Here is a 22,261-nt window from a genome sequence, read left to right on the forward strand (position 1 = left end):
TCTTTTGTCCTCTGTATAATTAGCATGTTGTTGAAAGTTATATTTTGTAGCAATGTGGTGTCGTGTTAGCAATGACATGGAATATCGTACCTCTCAAAGATGAAGGATTGATTAACATAACATTTCCCACGGCAAGTGATACAGTTTCACTCATTATAGTCTTTAAATTGAGGATAAAAAACCCACACGTCAAACACTTACACATGAAAACACATGCGCAATAGATAGAACTAATTGCACAGATCATCAGTTTGAAAAACAAACATTGACTTCTTTAGATGCATCATGATGATAAGGTACATGATTTACCAGAAAAAAGGTAGCTTTAACCAAGGAAACCCAGTCCAACGAATTAGTTATATATCATTACCAGACTTGAGCCAGTGTGGCTTCAAATCCAGCAGCCAGCCTCCCGGACACCAATTCAATCTCAAGGCTTCTAAAAGCTTATACAAACAAAGGCAGAGAGATCTTGCCATAATGATCATAGGAACAAAGGATAAACATATCAAACTCATATTTAAATTATGGTTATGTTTTCAATTGCAACAGCAAGCCTTCTGCAATCACTATACTTTATTTTTGTGACAGTTCCATTACAGAGCATAAACACGAGTTTGATCCACATCCGAGCAAGCAAAATGCAGGTAAAGGGTGAGTCATCTTTAAACAACGATACGCATAATGCAAATTGTAACTTGCCTGTGACACAAACATGCAGAAGACAACCTGAAAAAGAAGCCTCTTGTCACTGGGCCACTGGGCACGAAGGCGTATGCACAATGGTTCACCATCAACAGCACTGTTTCACGAGCAAGAATTGCTGTGACCCCTCGCAAGCAGATGTTTCCTCGCAGTCGATTCCTTTTGAAACACTTAAGATAATTTTCATGAAGAAAATGTGGGATAATCCTTTTCCTCAGCTCTGGCTGTGTCACACAGCATGATTGCCATCTCGAAATCTCCACATGGACCTCTTATAGTATCTTATAACCAAGTGCACCAAAATGCGATTGCGAGAAGCAAAAAACCTGGACCAGTTCTCTGTCATACGAATGTTTGAAGCCATGTCCCGGCACAACACTGTAGCTGGGTGCAAAGAATGTAACCCATCACTCTCCAAAACCTACTGCAGCTCAGCCATTGAAGTGATGTTTCTGGCTAGGTGAACTCTGATTTTGCTGCTGCGGAGGCTGCATATTTTGAGGCTGAGCATTATAATGGGCAAACGGTTGTGAGTATAGAGGGTTCAGGGGGCCCTGTGGAAGCTTTATGGTTAGGAATGTGATAAGAAATTCTTGTTTTCAAGGAAAATAAATGCCATAAAACTTGAAAATCATGAATTACAAATTCCTAATACCTGCGATTGAAGAGAACCAGTTCCAGCCATGCTGAAATGGCTCTGAGAAGATTCATCTTGTGAAGGACCATTGAATCCTGCTTGTGTGAACAAACCTTGTGATCCATGAGGCACGTAATCCTGTTAAAACTTTTTAATTCATTAGCCAAAACATAAGAAGGTAAATGCATGAACACAGAGAACAACTTTAGGTGAACTTCAAGATGATCAAACCTGAAACATGAATTCATTCCCAGCACCCAACTGGGAATATCCTGGCTGAGTATTCTGGTTTAGGTAGCTTCCTGGGAAAGCAGCCTGAGGTCCTTGAGTGACATAATCAACGCTATAACCACTTTGAGAAGCCTATTCAGAGAAAAAAGTTGTTTGAGATGCAACACACCAACAACCAAAAAACACATTTATTTATACAAGCAACATAGAGCATTTTATGTCAGGGAGAGTGCAACATATGGCATGCAACAAAAGACATCATGAAAATGATACCTAGAAGAACAGTTGGTTCAATACATAATAGTACTATATAGAAGTACTTATGAACGATTAAACATCAGCAGGAACAAGAAGCAAATTCTGGGCCTCTATGAACTGAATATGTACAAGCACACCAAGAAGAATTTTCATGCTAGAATGGGTTATAAATTGCACAGGTTGATGCATACATAGGCTACCGGAAGAATATAATATAATTTCAATAGTTACTGGTCATATGCCAGATTAATTTGAACTTACTCTCAATTGCTGTTTGTTGGAACTAATAAGAAATAGGATAGATATGTACAAAAACGACTTTGAGTGAAAAGCATCAATCTAAGTGCAAATAATGCCAGTTGCAGCATGTGCTATGCAACTTACTAGCATTGATTCAACACCTGGAATGACTATTTTTATAAACATACTGATGACAGAATTTGGCACTTTGAATCACGAAAGAAAATGATCTGTCAAAACAGAAAATGCAACAGAGTGCTACTTTTCTATCCTACTTTCTACTTATCTGACAAGAGCTGAAAAGCGATTATTCACAACCAATGGAGCTAGTTGTTCACATCCTTTCCCTGTATCTTTGCTAAGAGAAATTCAAAAGAACCAAGACCTACAATGTCACATCTTATCAAGTTTATTTCTACACTTCATCCTATCCTGACTCACCTACCGTTGCAATCCAATTAAAATGTTCTTTTGGATGTCAGAGCTATCTTTGACAGTTGCTCCTTAATGCTCAACGGTTGAGAGCTTGGACTCAATAATTTCTTGTACTTCTCTTTTCTGACCACACCAACGTCTAATTCGGTTTTAGTTAGGGAAAAAGAAACCCTGGGTATGTTGCATTGTTATTGTACAACACCATTTTTCATACATAACTGGTCTTATGGCCACCTAATAAAATCTTTCTTCCAATGGAACAGGTTTTCTTAGTTGCATGACACCTCTTGATCATCCTATTATCAGTTACATAGTGATATCTTCTTCAATCTCTCTTGTTTCAAGATAATACAAATCTTTCATGTTTAAATATTTCAGGACAAGCAGCTTCATCTGTATGCATGATTCCTGGTCTTATAGCATTATGATTGCACTCCTTATCATAATGTAGATTCAAATTAACATAGTAATTAAGTAAATACAGAGGAGGAATACAGCATGAGATGGAAGACAATTTAAATGGAAGCAACAAGAGCATATCACATAAAGTCCAGAGAAGTTCCATGTAGTTCCATAATCAGCATCGTTGAGGGAATACTTAAAATGATGCTGCCTAATTGTAGAAACAAAAAAAATTATGATGGTCTCCTAAAAAATGTAGAATAACAAGAAACATACTTGCATAGAGAAATCAGCAACATTATAAGCAACATGTGATCCTTGGCTTTTGAAGTCGTCACCAGGAAAGTCCTGTAACGCAAAGAAAAATTCAACATCAACGTCAATAGAACACATTAGAAATTACAAAACTATTGATAAGCATCAACAAGTACTTGAGACATGCCGCCAATAGAAAGCCCATCCCGAAATGTTTGACTGAGACCTTGAACTGGCATCTGAAGAACAAAAAGAATAAAGAAACAACAGATAAGAAATAATGCCTTTACGAAACACCTGTATGTAAGCTGAATGCTGGATGCATAAAGGGCGCATACCTGTGTCATTAATCCAGTTTGTGATGATGGAGCTCCAACAGAAGGCTGACTGTTTGGATTGTCCAGATGGGGGAAGTTAAAAACAGAACCAATACCACCAAAAGGTTGCTGGGAACTTTGCTGATGAGCCAGGTGACCCCCAATAGGACCACCAGCATTACCACGACCAGGCCCAAAACCCCTGTTGCCAGGCTGTGGGACCTGTGGTACAGCTCCGATAGGTCCATGAACGGCACGAGTTGGAATTGCATATGGCTGAGAATGGGGACCTCCAGGGAAAGGTGGAAGAGGAGCACGGGGCAACGGATATCCTGCTGGGTGTGTGCCAGATTTATGAGTACCATTTGGAGGGCCAAATGGAACATAAGAATGACCTGGTTAGGAGCAGATCAAATGATTAAGAATTCATAAACAAAGATATTCAGGATCCCCGGAAACAATAAAACAGTAGATACAAAGAGTAGATGCTGCAGTTAGAAGAGACTAAACAATTAATACTAGTGGTACAAAGAGAGAAAAGAAAACCTAAAAAGACTCTACTAGAATCTACAAATAAAAATTTAAATACTTTTAAATCTTAATCTAATGTTGGATTTCACTTTATAGATATCAATTAAGATTAAGATTAATCTTAGTCTGACACCAAATAATTGGGACTTTATAACTTATTGTCGTTGTTGTTGTTGTAGAAACAAAGACTGCTTCACTTGGTAAATGATTAATCTTTGCCAACCATATTTAAGTAGATTCTAACTTTAATTGTTGAAACATTGTTTGTTGCATTTTTGTAATAACCCAAGTTACACGCTGGTTTAAAACCATACCTCTACTGCGTCCACCTCTCTTATCACCGAGAGGGACTGATGAACTGACAGGACCAGAGTTATCAGTGTGCACAATCCCAGGACCACCCCCATAAAAAAGTCTGCCATTGTAAATCTGTTGATAATAAAAAAAAATCAGCCACAGCACATTATAACCAATGGACAATATACAAATATTTAAATACAAAGATAACATTTATAAAGGACTAATTTGGAATGCGATGTTGAGATTTCTCTCCCCGTTCTGGTTTTTTGTGCTTGTGTTCAGCTTACCTTTTTTGGCTTTTGAAACTGTACCATACTCTGCTTCAAATTGTTTAGTGGTCCTTCGACGAGACATTCATGCTCCTAAACACAAATATAGCAGCCATAAAATAGGACAGCTAACCACATAAAATAAAAAACAAATAAGAGATCCGGGATAATCCTAAACAAGTCTTTTCTTGGCATAATTTCACAGAGAAAAGTTCATAAATATTTCCATTCACAAATATTTATCATTTTATCAAAATACAAAGCAAGTGAACTACAGTTCTTTATGATAAACATATTGCTCATAATATTAATAGAAACCTCCCAAGGTCATTTCCATTCGATTAAGAAAAGCTTTCTGTTTTCAGTATCAATCTAAAGGTTAAACCAACTCATTGCATTTAACCACATAAAGGACAAACAGATGGCTAGGTCACAGGACAAGATTAAAAGGTAAGTGCTACTTATATGACAGATAACAATAAGGAATGAGGTTGCATCATCTAAACAGGCTACATTTAGACTTGACCCTAAGAAAAATATACAAAAAATCATATAGAGTTATTCCACTCCATAAAAATGCTTGCAATGAGAAAAGAATAAGGTATTGAAAAAACAAAATTCACATATATACTAGAAATTAAACTATCACAAAGTTAACCCCAATAAAAAAGGATCATAAGATGTTTTTTTTCCTTAACTTAAAGAAATCCAGATGAACCAGAATTATGTTATATAAATGAATGTTAAAGCCTGAATGAAAAAGAAAACATGCTATTGAAAAAATTCAACATACTTCAATAGTTAAATGAGAAGTAAACATTTCTGCATAACTGCTAGACCATAGATAAAATAGAAATTACCAAAGGACAAACAGACTTGAATAGCCAAACAAAAGACAGCCCACTGCACTTGACTACCCACCTAAGCAGTATGTATCAATGGATAAACCATTTAGAAGATACCTTGTAGTGTGTCAACAAACTATTCCAAAGAGGCTGTTTGCTTAGGACCTTGGGATTCCCAAGTATAACAATGCCATAACGAGCACGAGTTAGTGCAACATTCAATCTCCGTGGATCATTAAGAAATCCAATACCCTAGAAAAATACATGTGAAATGTAAGTTCCACAGCCATTAATCTCGACAAACCAATAACTGAATGAACTACAAATGCTGCCACCAACTTCAGAAGAGAAAAATGAGATATCAAAAGGAGAAAAGTTAAGTTGAGAGAGAGAGAAGCTTGAGCATTATATGTACCACATGCATGTTGTGTAAACTTATCAAAAAAATAGGACAATTAACCCATTAGATAAGGTTTTTGGATGCTGAACAAGATATAACCACAGAGCCAATCATAATCAAGCTATGAAAAACAACATAGTTCAGCTAACTAATTAGAATATTCTACTCAAATAAGTATTAGGTATATCTTGTAGTTTTAACAAATTTATAATATATTAAGAAACTATATTATTATTTTTGCCATATGACAGTATTTGCAGGCTGACAAAAAAAGAAAATAAGCATAGCCCTCAGATATAGTGTTGTAAATCTATAATAACCTATTTATTTTAACCAAATCAGCTCCAATTTTTTAGTATGAATCTCTAGGATAGGATCCATAAGTTAAAAATTCTATACATAAAACTTATGGATTCACATTGGAATTTAATGAAATATCCATATTTGAAACCCAAAAATTAGATCATTTAGCTAAACATCAGATTATATACTTTATGCTTACGTATTTTCTTTCCATATATGTTTTATATCTTTTAAGTAAAAAATATATCAGGATGATAGTTATTTTGCCATATTTGACTCATAAATTGTTATAACTTATAACAAAGTTAGCATTATCTATAACTAACATCTATATTGACTGTAAACTAAAGATCAATTTTGAATCCAAACACCAATACCAAATTGATGATGTTGGTTTCAATAACCTACTAGACCGTTATGATACCAATATACCGGGAGGTATTTCCAATATACTGACTTATACCTCCCGGAATCATTGAATAATATAATAAAATCTAAACACAACTGGTACATGCATCACTATCAAATTGTCCGATTTCAATACCAGTACTTGGTCGGTTCAGTACCAACCAGTTCAACATGTATTTAAAACTTGTTGTAAGGTACCATTTAAATTAATAAGAATTTGGATTACATCACATTAATCAAATTCAACAAAAGCATTGGGAATTGACATCACCTCTAATCTAAAAACCGGAAATTTCATTCGATAGTTCTCATCCACCTTGATTAAAAGATGACCAATATCTACCTGTGATCTTCTTTCAACATAACAGTTTGGAAAATATAAAATTGACAATGCTTCAAAATATATTTAAGCATAAGTAAATCATTTATTTTAAAATCAAGATATAGATTAATGTAAGATCAGCAGGATTGAAGTCCACGACTAATCGATCAATTAAAAAAATAGAACTTAGTCAATTTCATAAATGCATAAAATACGAAGCTAAATTTTCAAAAACCAACTATAAACACCATACTATTGAGAACATGGGTCACCTGATGTTCATTGCTTCTCACACAAGACAAAATGATGTAATCTTTCTCTCTGCCTTGAAAGGAGTCAACACTTGCAACCTGCAAGTAGTGAACTTGTTAAAGAAAACAAACCAAGAACAGCCAAGTGGCTAAGATTCGGATCAACCTCAATTTCCTTGTAGAGCTGTTGTCTAAGAGCACCATTCCTTGACATGTAATTTACAATATAAGCCCTTTGTCCCTCATATGGCGTAATAACTCCTATCTGCATCATCCAGCCAAATATCAGAGAAAATAATACATATTTTAAATAAAAAACTGGACCAACCGATCAAGAGCACCTGACTAGGTACAACACCACTTCTTAAAAAAGTAGTGACAATTTTTTCAACATTTGCAGCTTCAGTTCTGTTAAGATACGAAGTTCCACTGGCACTAATTTCCTCTTGTCCCATCTAGAAAAAATAAAAAGGCATCTTTAAGTACACAATTTAGACAATTATAGTCAACTAAATTGCTTAAACAGTCAAAATCAAACAAGAAAAAAAGAAAATGTTCCTAAATATAGTGACATATCCATGCTTAAGTTGACTTTTGATATGCATGACCAGCCCTATAAAAAGATAAATTTAGTTATACAATGACCAATTCAGTTATTAAATGCCAGTAAACTAAACATAAAACATAAATTATCCAATAGTGCTTGGAGATAACAAAGACTGCATAAATATACATGTTTTACAATTAAAATATTCTGCTGCATTGCTAAATATGCAATAACTAACAATTGATCATCCAAGTAACACATATCTATATGTATATACACATGTATAACATTACAAGATAGAAAAATAATATAACTTAAATACAAGTTACCTGCACATAGAAGAACATAGGACGGTTGGGAACAGGCCAAGGAAAATCAATGCCAGATGATTGTCTCTCATTAATTGTCACACCATTCTGAAGGGTGCCTTCATAGAAGCTATTAGAAGGAAATTCAGAAAGGGACGGATGCATTCTGTATTGGACCTGAAATTCAATACATGCATAGTAGCTACCTGTTAAGCTTGTAACTAAGGGACAACATATACATAAGTGCAAGTAGGGATCTCAACAAACAATGAAAATTGAACCACTGCAATCAGGTCGCCCCTACAAATTATGAAAAACAAATACTAAAGAAAAAAAGTAATGAAAGAAATAACACTCAAATTACATACCAAAGAGAGTCACTATAAGCATAAAACTTAATTAGATAGAAAATATATATAAGATATTCTTCAGAGCACACTTAGTGAGACACCTATTCATCATTTCCATAGGGCAATAAATGGCAATTTATATAAGAAGCTACACGACAGATGATAGTTTCAGGAAATGCAAAAACCTGTGGTAATTGGGTAAGCAACAACTGCAAAGTTGTTCAACCATTTACTTTTCAGGCAATGCTCAAGTAAATTGGCTTTTGGAGCACAGCTAATTTTCTTATTTTTCAAAAAAAACAGAGTAAAATGAACAAAAATTACCAGTAACAATCTTATACAATTTTCTACTCAACTAATATTATTCTTTTAACTCATTTAAATCACAAAAACGCTCAGCAAGTTGGCAAAGGCATTAGTTGTCGTTCATGAACAACTTTGCTCACATAAGCCACATTTTCATTATGAAAACCTAGGTAACAACGCTGTTCCCTCAGGTGTGTTGCCAAAGAGATTTACCTAGAAAGAACTAAGACTAAGGAAATAAGAATTGATGCTCCAAACTCTATAAAGCTAACAATTGAATTCCCTTCAAGAGACCGATGTGTGATGAACTTATGAATACAAATAACTTTTTTAAGTAGAATTGATATAGCATAGATACTGCATCATCTTCATGAGAGAAATAATTAGTTCCTCCGATAGCAAGTAGTCATTTCAATTGTTGGTTACAAACAATCACAAAACATGCTCATTGATATGTTCAAAATATAGCAAAACTGTAAGCCCGTTAAATGTCAACAACAGTGATGTATAATATGCTTAACCAACAGAGGTTTAGACATTAGTTCCTGAAGTATAAATGATGTGGTTCCAAATGATTAGGCCAGAAGAGGTAATTACCTGCAATCTAAATGGTTTGTTTCCAAGAAGCACAAGACGCTCAAAGAGAGACTGTGCTAACCCAGCACGAGCTGCCTTTTTACACATTATGACAGGACCGAGCTGGCAATGATCTCCAACAAGTACAACCTGATGTCAGGAATGACAGCAACGTCAGCAAATAAGGCTATACAATGATGATGGCATGCTAATGAAAGCTTCTAAAACCAGCTACCTGTTTGACACCTAAAACTAATGGAATAAGGCACTCGGGCTCTGTTGCCTGCGTAGACTCATCAATAAGAACCTGAAATGAACAAAACCAAGAAAAGCTTAATAGTATTAAACATGTGGAGGACTTAAAATTAACATCAATGTGGGGAAAAAGCTTCTCATCATCAAGATAAGTATATACTGAACATGCAGTCGTTCACCTGGCGGAATCGGAAATTTTCAAGCCTGGGGTCTCCAGCACCAACACATGTGCAACAAATAACATCAGCACTCTGCAATATCTCCCTTTCAGTAGCTCGTTTTAGTGCCTTGAATTTCTTTTCATCACTGCTTGACAATTCACCTACAAATATAATGTTCATCTTCTCACTTCCTTATCTCAAGTAATTATAAGTCCAAATCGAAACATTCAATAACCAATCACACATGCAACACCAAACAGTCACAAGCTTGAAGGATGAACTTAAAGAGCACATCGTTTCTACCAATAAACAATGCCCAAAAGGATATCTTTCGATAAGATGATCGAAGCATAGATCTCAACAACAAAAAGGTATGGAGGACTGGATACTTCAGGCGCCACCAAAACTTTGGTGATTGTATCAAATTATGATAGCAGTTCCACATGGATTCTAGTATTTATTAGTCAGGAATTGATATCTCAGCAAAATATAGCTCATAGAAGTAGGATTCTATAACATGGTTCTGCTTTAAATCATAGTAATAACACATGATGTATAATTAAACTTTTGGGTCATATGAGAAAAGGTGATAAAATATGGCAAGGCCCAGTGCAAGATGCTCTTTTAATGTATGGCAAGGCCCAGGGTCCAAGGTGGCTTAATGTATGCTGCCTTATATATGCATATAGAGAGGTTTTTCTATGCATTGGACCCTGGCCTTCTAGGTTAAATCGGCAACCTTACCAAGATTTTCTGTTTCATGTCATAGAAAATCACAATGTACCTTGCTCATCTTTTAACTGCTGCAGCTTATGAAGTTCACTCTTTTCAGATGTATCAAGGTGGCGAACCTACAATGTTATATGATATCCATGTTAATGCATAAACATCTGGGAATGAAGACAAACAAAAAAAATCACAATTCCATCTATACCTGATAGTGAAGTGTTAGATGCTCAACAGGAGACATGACAGCTTCCCTTGATTTAGCACAAAGCCTGACAACCTGAGTATTTGTATAAGGAAAAAAATCACCAGTAAACTCATTCAACTGAAATAAACACATAAAGCTACAATACAAAATTCATACTTCATTCAGTTACAAACTCATCTAACAGTGCCAGAGATCAACAGTCAAAAATTGTCCAAATTTTCATCTTAGAAACTAAATTCATGTTATTCTCATTATTAGTCATATTTTAACTATATGTCATTGAAGAAATCAGACTTTAGATGTTGTTTTGTCCATCACTGAAACTTTAATCAAACAATTATAAAGCCATAGCATCATATAAAATGAATATTTTTTTTCAACAATAAGTCTATGGCACATAGCTCACATCTATAATAGGAAAAGCATTGCCATATGCGGATGATAAAAAAGTTGGCAAATAAATTAGAAGAAAAGGTACATAGGTAGAACTTAGAAGACAATAAATCATGCAATCATGTCACATATCCACATGATTAGTTTACAACCAAAAAGATGGGCAAACAGAAGGCAGTTGATGACTTCAAAGAAATGAGAAAGAAGACCACATAATATCAAGTCTGAGGAATTTTGCATAGTCCACAACATTCCTACCAGAATGAATATCATGAGCCATGGTATCATATCGATGATTGGTTCCAGTTTGTGGAATACAATTTTTTATATGGCTCAGAGCACCAGCATAATGATGGTAGTCGCAATCATACCAAACAAAAAGGCATATCTACCACAGCCTATTGGCCTCAATAGCATAATACCCCAATTTTAATTAATGGCGATACAGCAACAAGTTTTACCACTTTGTCTCATAAGTGGTGCGGTATAATTTTTAATTTGTGTATCAATTTGCAAGTATTTCAAGTTCTCAATTACATGTTTGTAATAAATGAACAATGTGTCCTCTTATAGTACTTTAACAAGGTCATTCAGTTTGGCAATCTGGAGATTAAACAAAACAATGAACACCCCAAGCACTGTCAACTATAATCTGATCAAAAGATTGACTAGAAACAGAACCTACATAATATGAATCTGATCAGCTTCATAATTCTATGTCAGATTAAGTTTATATACAGTATGATCGATTATGTTAGTGCTATTACTCTTCACGCAAAATAATTTTTCACACAAATAAATTTCACTTAGAAGTTTGAACCACCCCAGCTTTAAGTCACAAATGTCATTTCAATTCCATCTATCTAAAGTTCTATACCGACTGCAGTTCCAATGGTCGAAAAAAAAATTCATTCCGAGACAATGAGTAAAAGATGACAGATTACAGCAAGACAAAAACATGAAACATGGTATAATGCAGACCTTTTCTAGCAAAATATTTCAGGAAAAGCATCTGATAATTGAAAATGAATAATCTTCTGACTAGTGGTGGCTTATTTTCGATTGATCAATATTTAATTTGGAATTCTATCATAGAACAATCTAAGGTCATTAGGAAATAAAGAATGAAACAGGAAAAAGAAGACAGCCAGACCATGAGAGAGGAAGAAGAAACATTTGGGATAAAACAAGGTACACCAAGAAGCATTTCAGCAAACTTTTACACCGTAATGCTGTTGTTACTACTTGCAAATCAAGCAAACAGAAAGTAGGCAACTGACACCCCTATCATGTCAAACTAGAAATGACTCCTGAATCATGAAAAGTTAGAGAGGACTATGAGTGAAAACACAGAGTTCATGAAGAGCACAGAATTATTTACCTTTAAACCAGTTGAGCTTATTTTATCAGCCAATTGGTCAACAGCCACATTACTTGGGGCACATACTAGAACCTAAAATAATGTAAATAAAGAATTTCAAATTTGATGTTTGAGCAACAATGCTTTCTCCAGATTGTTGAATATTACTCTATTACCTGGCCTTGTCCTTGTTTAGCCATGTGATATACAATTGCTGCAGAAGTGTGTGTTTTTCCTGTACCAGGTGGGCCCTGTATCAAACTTATTGGTTTCTGAAGCACACTCTTAACAGCAAAAACCTGTCCACAAAAAGGAAATATATCAAAAGAACCAAACAAAAGATCCTATAGATATGCAGCAACATCATATACACAAAGAAATGTATAAGATATTCAAGAAACATAAAGATTTTGACACACCGCACCGACCAAAATGACAAAAAAGAAGACAAGATTGTTAAAATAACTGAATAATCTACAAAGGTGTAATAATATCTATAAATACAAAAACAATGAAAATCAGAATAGGAAAGTGAAACTGCCACAGAACACCAAGCAAAAATATAATAGGAGAAAGTTAAGGCCAAAACGTGTTTTCTCCAAATATTAGAGCCAGAAAAAAGTGCATGAAAGACAACATTTTCGTACATGCACCTGTGATCTTTACAGTGCACCCATATCTTATAAAGTAAAGATAACCACATATATGGTTCCATTCATCAAGTATCTCAAATGCCACCTCAGCAGAACACCTTCACATCTTTAGCTAACATAAAAGAAGTGCATCGATACAACTGGACAATATGATTAAATTGCCAACTTCCTGGGGTTTATCTCAAAGCTTCACAAAAAATGAAAAGATTATCTGAAAACCAAAATGATAAGGGACGCTCCACTTTTGCAAGATAACATTAATATCTGTTCAAGAATCTCTTCAAATGAGAGATCTTTTTTATTGCAAATAGAAGTATCAATTAAAGAATTTCTTGCCCTGAAAAACATGCCTAGAACCAGTCATTTCCTAACCACCAGAAGACCAGAGAATACCTCATTTTCTCATCTTGGTTTGCAGAAAGGCATCTGTGCTCTATTGCAAATGAACAAATACATCCCTGACCTTCCTCTATGCATCAAACATGCATCGATGCTGGAACCTCCCAAGCCCAAATTAAACCCTGCTACTCACTAACAAGTGCAGTTGCTCATTGCTACCTAAAACCATGAACATCTGCAAAGACTAATGGTCCAACACCCACCTCATGGATGTGTTTTGATTGATCCTCTCTAGGAAAGTAGTATGATGTTCTGGAGAAAACTATTTAAATTCCTTGTTCCTTTTCTTTCCCTTTTATGCTCTCAAAAGGCTCCTCCAATCTTCTTAGCCTTTACCAGTAAGTTACAATTTGATGGGCTTATCCACCCTTACCTTGAATTAATAAATATAAATGCACAGAAATAAACAAGAGTAAAGCAGGTATCTGCAACTCCAGCATATGGTATTTCGTCCAAGGATTACTGGAATCAAATTCAAGATAAGTTATGAAGCATCAACAGAATAGAAACAATACATATAAATATGCACTACAACAAGAAGCCAAAACCTCCCAATGCACCGATTCATTATAGAGGCAGTTGAATGTTCACTTTGCATTAATAAATTAGACAAAGAAAATTGTAATTACACATACCGAAAAGAACAAGAAAAACATACGAGGAAAAACCTACTTGGGATGCATTTAGTTCAGGAAGCCCAGGAGCGCCAAAGCGGCGAGGTAGAGTATTTCGTACTACTTGTTGTTCAACTTCATGGCCCAAAAGGTGATGATATATGTATCTGCACAGGAAGAACCATTATCACATTTCTTGACATAGTTTAGAGTCTTTAGACCTACTCACAAGGAACCAATTTGCAATATCACGTTTCTTGACATAGGAACCAATTTGCAATAAGAACTCCAAAGATAATTTTGCAGGTAGCTGTGGCATAAGCACACTGATTATTTATATCAAGCACTTCTGGAGAAAACAAGTGCACCATAATATTCCACGAAAATTATGCAAGCAATTTTGAACCTTTTTTCATTAAAGAGATATTAAGTTATAACACCACTAAAATTAGCCAAAATGACTACCAACATTCACAAAGACAAACAACTTACCCACTGACGCTTGTTTCATCTACAGCAAAAGTCTTCATAGCTCCTTGCATTCGATCAAAGCTAGTACTTTTCCACACAAAATCTACACTAAAACCATGATTCACATCAACAGGGACTCCCTGACAAGGATTTAGAAGGTAAGCATGTTTCTCCAGGAAAAAAATAGAAAACAAAAGAATGCCCAAGAACAAAAACATCCAACCATACCTGGCCTGAACGAAGTTCAAGTGCAACCTCCTCTTGCGAAGTCAGCTTAATCTGTATGGAAAAAACTAAAATATTAACCAATTTGATGAGTACAGAATAGGCATAGAAATATTAAGGAAAAAATGTTTGAATCTGGTCCAAACAAGTTTTATAAAAACATGCAACCTTCAGCTACTTATTGAATTATAGGCATACCACATGTCCAACAGACTGCCATGCAGGATGTGCTGCATCACCAGAATATCGGAGCCGCAGCTCATCCCCCGGGACAAGCCTTAGTTCATTATCTTCCTATGAAAGCATAAATGCTATTTCAGTTAGAAATATCATGACTGCTAGGTACAAACAAAGACACTATAAAAACAAGAAATGACATCAATTACTGCTAAAAACTGAAGTTTCAGAGACAACCTTCGGAAAAACAAAATAGGCTATGCGCTTTTTATTAAGGCCGATATCCCAGCGTATACTGACATTGTCTTTACTTTGTGACTCTTTCATCATCTACAAAATGGAAAACATTTATTAATGACAACCTAGTAAGATAACAAGGAAACACCCTGTAGAGAAGTCAGTAATACAGTTAAAGGAAAGCTTACTAACATTTCATACATCTAAACACTACTATAGATTTTGTACACTACATAGATATATTTCTAGGAAGAATGACTTGAAACATAAGTAGATCTATTTAAAATAATAGGTCTATACATGAAGAATAAAATGGATCCAGACTGAATACCTTATCATAATCAGCTTCAAGCTTAATCAGTGGTGCAAATACATTTTGGTACTGGAAAAGAGAAGACAGATCCAGTAAAAAAAGTATAAGTGGCCCTATTTATGTAATAAGAAGACCAAAAATGGCATGTCAATAGAAGCTACGGACCTGATATGCATCTTCATACTTCAATGAAACAGGTTGTGGTTCATCATCCACTCCTGGCTTCTCAAGATCTTCCAGAGAAGCATCAGGGTTTGCCTTCCAAAGCTCTTCCAGTTTGTTAATTTGCTGAGCACTAATTTGGCGTGCTCTCAATTGTTCCTGTTCTGAAGGGACCTGCAGAAAAACCAAGTAATCAGTAAGTCTATTCATTGGATGTACAAACAAAAAGAAGTTAAGTAGATTAGCAAACCTTAACAAGCCATGGTAAGAAACACCTATCATCAATAAGGGGACACCATTGACTGAGATCCCAATTCATATCCTTCAGTGCATTGACGCTCAGACATGGTTCTCTGCACAAGAGAACAACAACGCTTTCTGTTTTAGCAGATATAAATCCCAGGAGAAAAACGTTCCGGCATCCACAATTGTAGCATTCAAGAATTGTCTCTCCTAATGGACTGTCCTTGTGAAGACAAACTTCCTTGTGCTTTGCTCGAACCTGAATATCAATAGAAATAGTCAATGGTAAATGCCAAGACCCACACACATAAGGAAGATCAATCTATACTAGCTCTTTCCTTCTCTTGCAATAATTGATTCTGAGAATGGAAAGAAAAAGTGACCCTTAAAAAAATGACCACCAAAATATGACACTTTGTCAAATCAACTTTGTTAATTTGGTGGTAGAGTAGTGTTTGGATGGCATGCCATCACTAGCAAATTAAGCTTCAGGTAAAAAGCTGCCAGTATATTACTGAAAGGCGTCATGATGGTAAAATAAAAGGCCAACACATCATAATTCAACAAATTTCTGAAAAATCAGATAAAAATTGCTCATAATATACAAATATTTGAGAGCTGCTTAACTCATCAAAGGATACTAAAGGATGGTATAATGTTTCAACTATATACCAAAATGTTACATTCAGAAAAATAACAATGATTCTGAATGGTGATCATAACTAGAAGCCGATCTGTAGAAAGAGATTATCATATATTTTTCCACAAGTCAAAGGAAAAAAATTCCTTAACTTTATTTATCAATGACTTTAATAATCCTTAAATCAAGAATAGATCAGTTACCAAAACACTATTAATTACATCGACTTGATGGCAAAATAGTTGATATAGCATAGAGTAGCATATGGTAACTAAATGGTAAATAGTCTAACTTAATTAACAGCGAGAATATGATTGGCCAACTACAAATTCTTTCCAGATGGAACTTGACAACAAAAGATGCAACAGAGACAGAAGGATAGGTCATGATACATGATAACTAAATTTCACATTCCTCCAAATCCAATTAAACATATAAATAAAATGTATCAGGCAATGACGCGAGGAGCCTAGGACATCATGTTTCCAGCCAAACAAGGATATATTCAGAAATAAGAGGATACACAAAAACTAGCCTGGAGCATGAAGCATCCTATATTAAAAGAATTTTGACAAAAGATCAATAATAAGTTGTGGTTATGATTTCTAAAAAAAACCTCAAAATTCACATTAATAACCTGAAATTGAGAACCTAATTTTTTTACTGTGTTTTCTGTAGCAATTGTTTGAGATGTGGCATGCGGAACTATCAAGAAGGAAGGAAAAATGAACTAATCAAATCTTTAACCACGCACCAGATGATTGACGATATGGGACCCTGAGGTGTTACCCCTCGAGTTACAGAACCACTTCCTACACGTTGGAATGTTACACCTCACAACGCACGCTGGATTCTGCACCCCACAATATCGGCAGGCGTGCTCTGTGAAATTCCCCTTTCCGAACTCGTAATTCTCATCCCCAGTCTCGTCGAAGTTGAGCCCGCTCATCCCGGCTTCGAGGGCATCAACCGTGTCAGCCGCCTGGCTGCCGCCGGCGACGCCCCTGGCCTTCAAGGATGACGAGGGGCCCGCGGCGGGCGCCGTGGCGGAGGGAGAGGAGACGGCGTCGGGGTTCTGCAGATCGGCGGAGGGAGAGTCAGGCGCAGTCTCGGGGGGAAGATGAGGAGGCCAGGCAGTGGATCGGGACGGCTGGGAGAGCTCCCGGAACGCCGGGTAGTCGTCGAACTCGTCCTGTGTGTTGAACTCTAGGAAGGTGTAAGCGTCACCGCTGGTGTCCGGTTGCGATGCCGTCTCGTAGAGATTGTTCACCGACTGGGCCGCCATAGCTAGGGCTAGGGCTAGGGCAAGAATTCCGGTTAGCGGCTCCAATTGCTCGCCCCTCACTTCGGATCGATCGTCGGGAGGGGAGAAGGCGAGTGAGAGGACTCGGGATTAGGGTAATGTGAGTACGAGCGCGAGAGAGAAAGAGAGACTGCTGAGTTCTATTAGAAGAATAGAAATAGAAACGTAACATTAAAGAAATAATTGGGGGAAAAAGACTGGTTGGTGATGGATTGAGTAGAAATAATAAGCTGGGCCGAGATGGGCCGAGCCGGGTTTGAACTCGATAATGATCTTTCATGACTTATGTCTAGTGAAAATGTGAAGGGAGACAATATATGCAAGCCAAAACCTAAAAATAGATAGAGTATTATTCATAATCAAATCTTAATTTCCATACTCTTTTTTCCATCATAAGAACAATCATGTTCATATTAGGTTTTCCTTTCATCCAAATCTTACTTTAAAATCCAAAATTCCTTATCAATATCAACCGAAAATAGTAGACTAAGCATAATAATCTCTTCGATTCACAAAAACAAAATGTTTGCCACCATTCGTTATGCTTGAATTAGAACTAATATTGACATTTAATTCAAATATATAATTTATGCTTTAATTAACTTAAAATTCTTGAACTAACACTCGAGAATGCGGTACCGATAAGGTGATCATTTTTGTTGTAAGAAGATAATCAATTTACCTAAATTGGGCAAGATTTCAATATGCTCACATTGGATAATAAAATTTGCCTCATCTCAATCGACAAATATGCTTGCAATTGGCTTTGAGATTAAATCTACATAGAACAATTTGGATATTTTTGTTTGCGAAGTACATATTATATTTCAAAAATATTTATATCTATGAAGGATGCGTCGAACTTCACAATGCTCTTGTCCACGAAGGACACATCCAATGCTTCAAAAGTTTTGATTCATAAAGAACACTTCAAATGCTTTTGTTCACGAAGGACGCATCATGTGTCGAATATACTTATGTCCATGAAATACTTATTAGATATCAGATGTTTTTATCCATGATAAATGCATCAAAGGTTTTATATGCTTTTGCCATGTTGTCATTGTCATTAAAAAAAAGTGATTCAAATTATGTTAAGTCATACCATCATCATGGAAAGAAGTTGCCATAAGTTCTTATGCCAATTATGAATCCTGGACACATTTGGCAACTGATAGTTTATAGCAAGTGCACAAACACATTTGATTTAATTTATGAAACATCCTTAATTTGAATTCCTATCTTACCATCATCATGTCGATCCAAATGGCTAACCATAGAAACGAACAAACATAAATGAATTCATACATCTGCTGCAGTCTCTGTTTTGTGGAGATCTAATCAGTGAATCCAATCGGTGGGTGATCTCTGATTGCAGGCTAAAATTGCTGATTATTTTTCTTAGTAATTAATTGTTAGAGTTAGCCCCAGAAAATTTACCAAAGGATAATTTTGGTAATTCGACAAAGACAATAAAGCGGAAAGAATAAAAGCAACAAGAACACCAGATTTACGTGGTTCGGTCAATTAATCTTAACCTACATCCACGAACGAAAAAGAAGCAAATCACTATTATAAAAGAGACTATTACAAATGTCTTAGGAAGATGTTCATAAGCCATAAAACACCCGAAAATACTAAATAAGAAAAACCTCAACTATAAGCCTAAACTATTGAACTGAGCATGGACTTAAACTCAAAGCAAACACTTAGGTTTTTCTTGTGGTACCACTTGTGGTGTATTTGATTTCAAAGCCTAAGTCTTTATTTATAGTTCCAATAGGAAATAATAAGCCTGATTTTCCCGATGTGGGACTATGGGACTTGCCAAACTAACAAATCTCCACATTGGCATGTCCCAACAAAACTTGCTCCACCTTCTTCATAAAAGCTCCAATGGGCAATCACCAACAATGAACACCAACCAAGTCCAAGCACTGCTTGAACTTGTAAACCGGAAGAGGCTTCGTAAGCTTATCAGCAGGATTGTCCTTCGTATGAATTTTCTAAACAATGACTTTTCCCTCAGCAATGGTATCTTATTTGCATCCACAATTTTCTTCCCAAAAGGCAGCTTCACAAGATCCCAAGTTCTATTCCGATGGAGAGATTTTATTTTTTCATTCATCGTAATCAACCACTTAGCGGAATTATTATAAGAAACTGCATTTGAGTAGGTAGTAGGCTTACCAACTTCTCTTAGTTATTCTACAACAGATAAATCATATGCAACCAAATTTGCATATCTTTGTGGTAGTCGAATATCTCTCCGTAGTCTATCATTAGCTATAGAATATTGCTCTTCCTCTGGATCATCTGCGTCAGTAGACTCGGGACCATCTACTGGCATTCTGTGAGTAGAAGAGTTCGACTTAAAGAATCTAAACTACCAATCTCAAGCTCCACCTGCTTCTGCGCACTATCATTTGTATAACTAGTATATTCCTTTTTAGAAGATAACATAGATAATTCATCAAAAGTAATATCTCTACTGATTACAAATTTTGGGGATTTGGGATCAGAACACCATAATCTGTATCCTTTCACCCTATAAGCATACCCAAGGAAAATGCATTTTTTAGCTTGATGCTCTAATTTTCCTTCATTTATATGCATGTATGCTGGACACCCAAAAATTTTTAAATCAGAGTAATCAGCAGGAGTATCTGACCAAACTTCCTCTAGAGTTTTAAAGTTAAGTGCTGCAGAAGGAGCGCGATTGACAACGTAATATGCCATATTAATCGCCTATGCTCAAAAGTCCTTTGTCAACCCTGTATTTGAGATCATACACCTTGCTCTCTCCAAAAGTGTTCTGTTCATACGTTCGGCTACACCATTTTGCTAAGGCGTCATATTAACAATGCGATACCGAACGATTCCTTTATTTTTGCAAAATTCATTAAAGTCACGTTCACAAAATTTTATGTCATTATCTGTTCGAAGCCGCTTAATCTGTTTACATGTTCGCTTCTCAATCAAAGCCTTCTATTGTTTAAAGGTTAGAAAAACATCATTTTTATGCTTCAAAAAATAAACCCAAACTTTCCTAAAATAATCATCAATGAAAGTCAACATATACCTGGCACCACCCTTAGACTGAACATGAGTTGGACCCCAAAGGTCTGAATGAATATAGTCAAGAGTACCTTTTGTTTTGTGAACTGTCGGAGAATTGAAGCTGACTCTTTTCTGTTTTCCAAAAAATGTAGTGTTCATAAAAATCCAATGACCCAGTACTCTGTCCGTAAAGTAAACCTCTTTTGCTCAATATACTCAAACCTTTTTCGCTCATATGACTCAAACACATATGTCATAATTTGGTGATGTCAGAATCAGACAATGATGATGACGAGACTGTAACTGATCATGTGACAGTAGTTCCCTGCAAAATATACAAGCTACCATACCTACAAGCTTTTATAACAACAATAGCACTTCTAGAAACTTTCATAACTCCACATTCAGCTGTGTATTTACACCCAAGGGCCTCTATGATGCCTAAAGAGATGAGATTCTTTTTTAAATCAGGAACATGTCTAACATTAGTGAGCGTCCTCACAATACCATCATGCATTTTAATTCGGATTGTGCCTCTGCCAACAACATCACATGTTACATTATTGCCCATCAAAATAATTCCACCATTATAAGATTCATATGTAGAAAACAAATCTCTATTAGGACATATGTGATAAGAACAACCATAATCTAAAATTCATTCATTTTTAGACATTGTCCTATCATCAATAGCAAAGAAAATATTTCCAACATTCTCATCAGTTGCTACACTAGCTTTAATGGATTCAATAGTTTTGCAATCAGATTTAATGTGCCCTATTTTATGACAATATATGCACTCCAAATTTCTATGTTTGGATTTAGATCCACTGCTGTCAAATTTCCTTTTATCTGTTCTCCCCTAACAACCAGACCTTCAGCCTGATTCTCTCTACTTTCCCTAGTGATATCTCTGTCTATCTGCTCCTTAGATTTTAGTGCAGATTTAATTTCCTGATACGAAATTATTTCTTTTCTATAAATCATAGTATCACGGAAATGCTTAAAAGATTGGGGAAGAGAACACAAAAGTAACATGGCCTTATTCTCATCATCAATTTTTGCATCTATATTCTCCAAATCCATAACCAAGGAATCAAACTAGTATAGATGTACATTCAGTCATCCGAAGCATATATAAACTCTGCTTTAAGTAGAGACGATTCTCTACTGTCCTCTTCATATACAAGGCTTTAAGCTTATCCCACATGCTCTTAGTCGTAGTCTCCGTAGCTACCTCCCGTACAACCTCGTCAGAGAGATTTAGAATAATGCTGGATCGGGCCTTCTTATCTATACCCGCAAGATCTTCCTTTGACGTACCATCTGGAATGTTCTCAGCCCCCTGTAGTGCCAAATCAACTCCGTTTTGAACCAAAATGGCCTCAATCTTAAGTTGCCACATGTCGAAGTTGACATTTCTGTCGAATTTCTCGACAACAATCTTTGTTACTGTCATCGTTGT

General features: G+C 35.8%; 1 protein-coding gene across 1 annotated transcript; it reads right to left on the reverse strand.

The window, feature by feature from the left end:
- Positions 1-487: 487 nt before the first annotated feature.
- On the reverse strand, positions 488-17,855 carry LOC135636669 (regulator of nonsense transcripts 1 homolog). Its single transcript, XM_065148551.1, has 29 exons — positions 17,188-17,855; positions 15,801-16,052; positions 15,554-15,724; positions 15,407-15,457; positions 15,076-15,168; positions 14,860-14,955; positions 14,665-14,715; positions 14,458-14,576; positions 14,024-14,132; positions 12,476-12,598; positions 12,321-12,392; positions 10,547-10,618; positions 10,397-10,463; positions 9,631-9,773; positions 9,432-9,503; positions 9,218-9,346; positions 7,986-8,141; positions 7,451-7,564; positions 7,276-7,374; positions 7,131-7,208; positions 5,543-5,677; positions 4,599-4,673; positions 4,326-4,440; positions 3,502-3,875; positions 3,340-3,402; positions 3,185-3,256; positions 1,574-1,705; positions 1,361-1,480; positions 488-1,259 (listed from the first exon to the last, which is right to left on the reverse strand). Exons 1-29 carry the CDS (start codon positions 17,716-17,718, stop codon positions 1,137-1,139), a joined length of 3,807 nt encoding a protein of 1,268 aa, XP_065004623.1. The 5' UTR covers positions 17,719-17,855; the 3' UTR covers positions 488-1,136.
- Positions 17,856-22,261: the final 4,406 nt, after the last annotated feature.

The sequence above is a fragment of the Musa acuminata genome, chromosome BXJ3-4 (assembly GCF_036884655.1).
Source record: "Musa acuminata AAA Group cultivar baxijiao chromosome BXJ3-4, Cavendish_Baxijiao_AAA, whole genome shotgun sequence".
Classification (NCBI taxonomy): Eukaryota; Viridiplantae; Streptophyta; class Magnoliopsida; order Zingiberales; family Musaceae; genus Musa; species Musa acuminata.

Excerpts from the sequence above, each read along its gene's own strand:
- LOC135636669 (XM_065148551.1), bottom strand. The coding sequence starts at position 17,718 with ATGGCGGCCCAGTCGGTGAACAATCTCTACGAGACGGCATCGCAACCG. Across the intron at positions 10,464-10,546 it reads ATCTAACACTTCACTATCAG|GTTCGCCACCTTGATACATC; the intron begins GTATAGATGGAA and ends ATAACATTGTAG. Across the intron at positions 7,375-7,450 it reads GTGGTGTTGTACCTAGTCAG|ATAGGAGTTATTACGCCATA; the intron begins GTGCTCTTGATC and ends TGGATGATGCAG.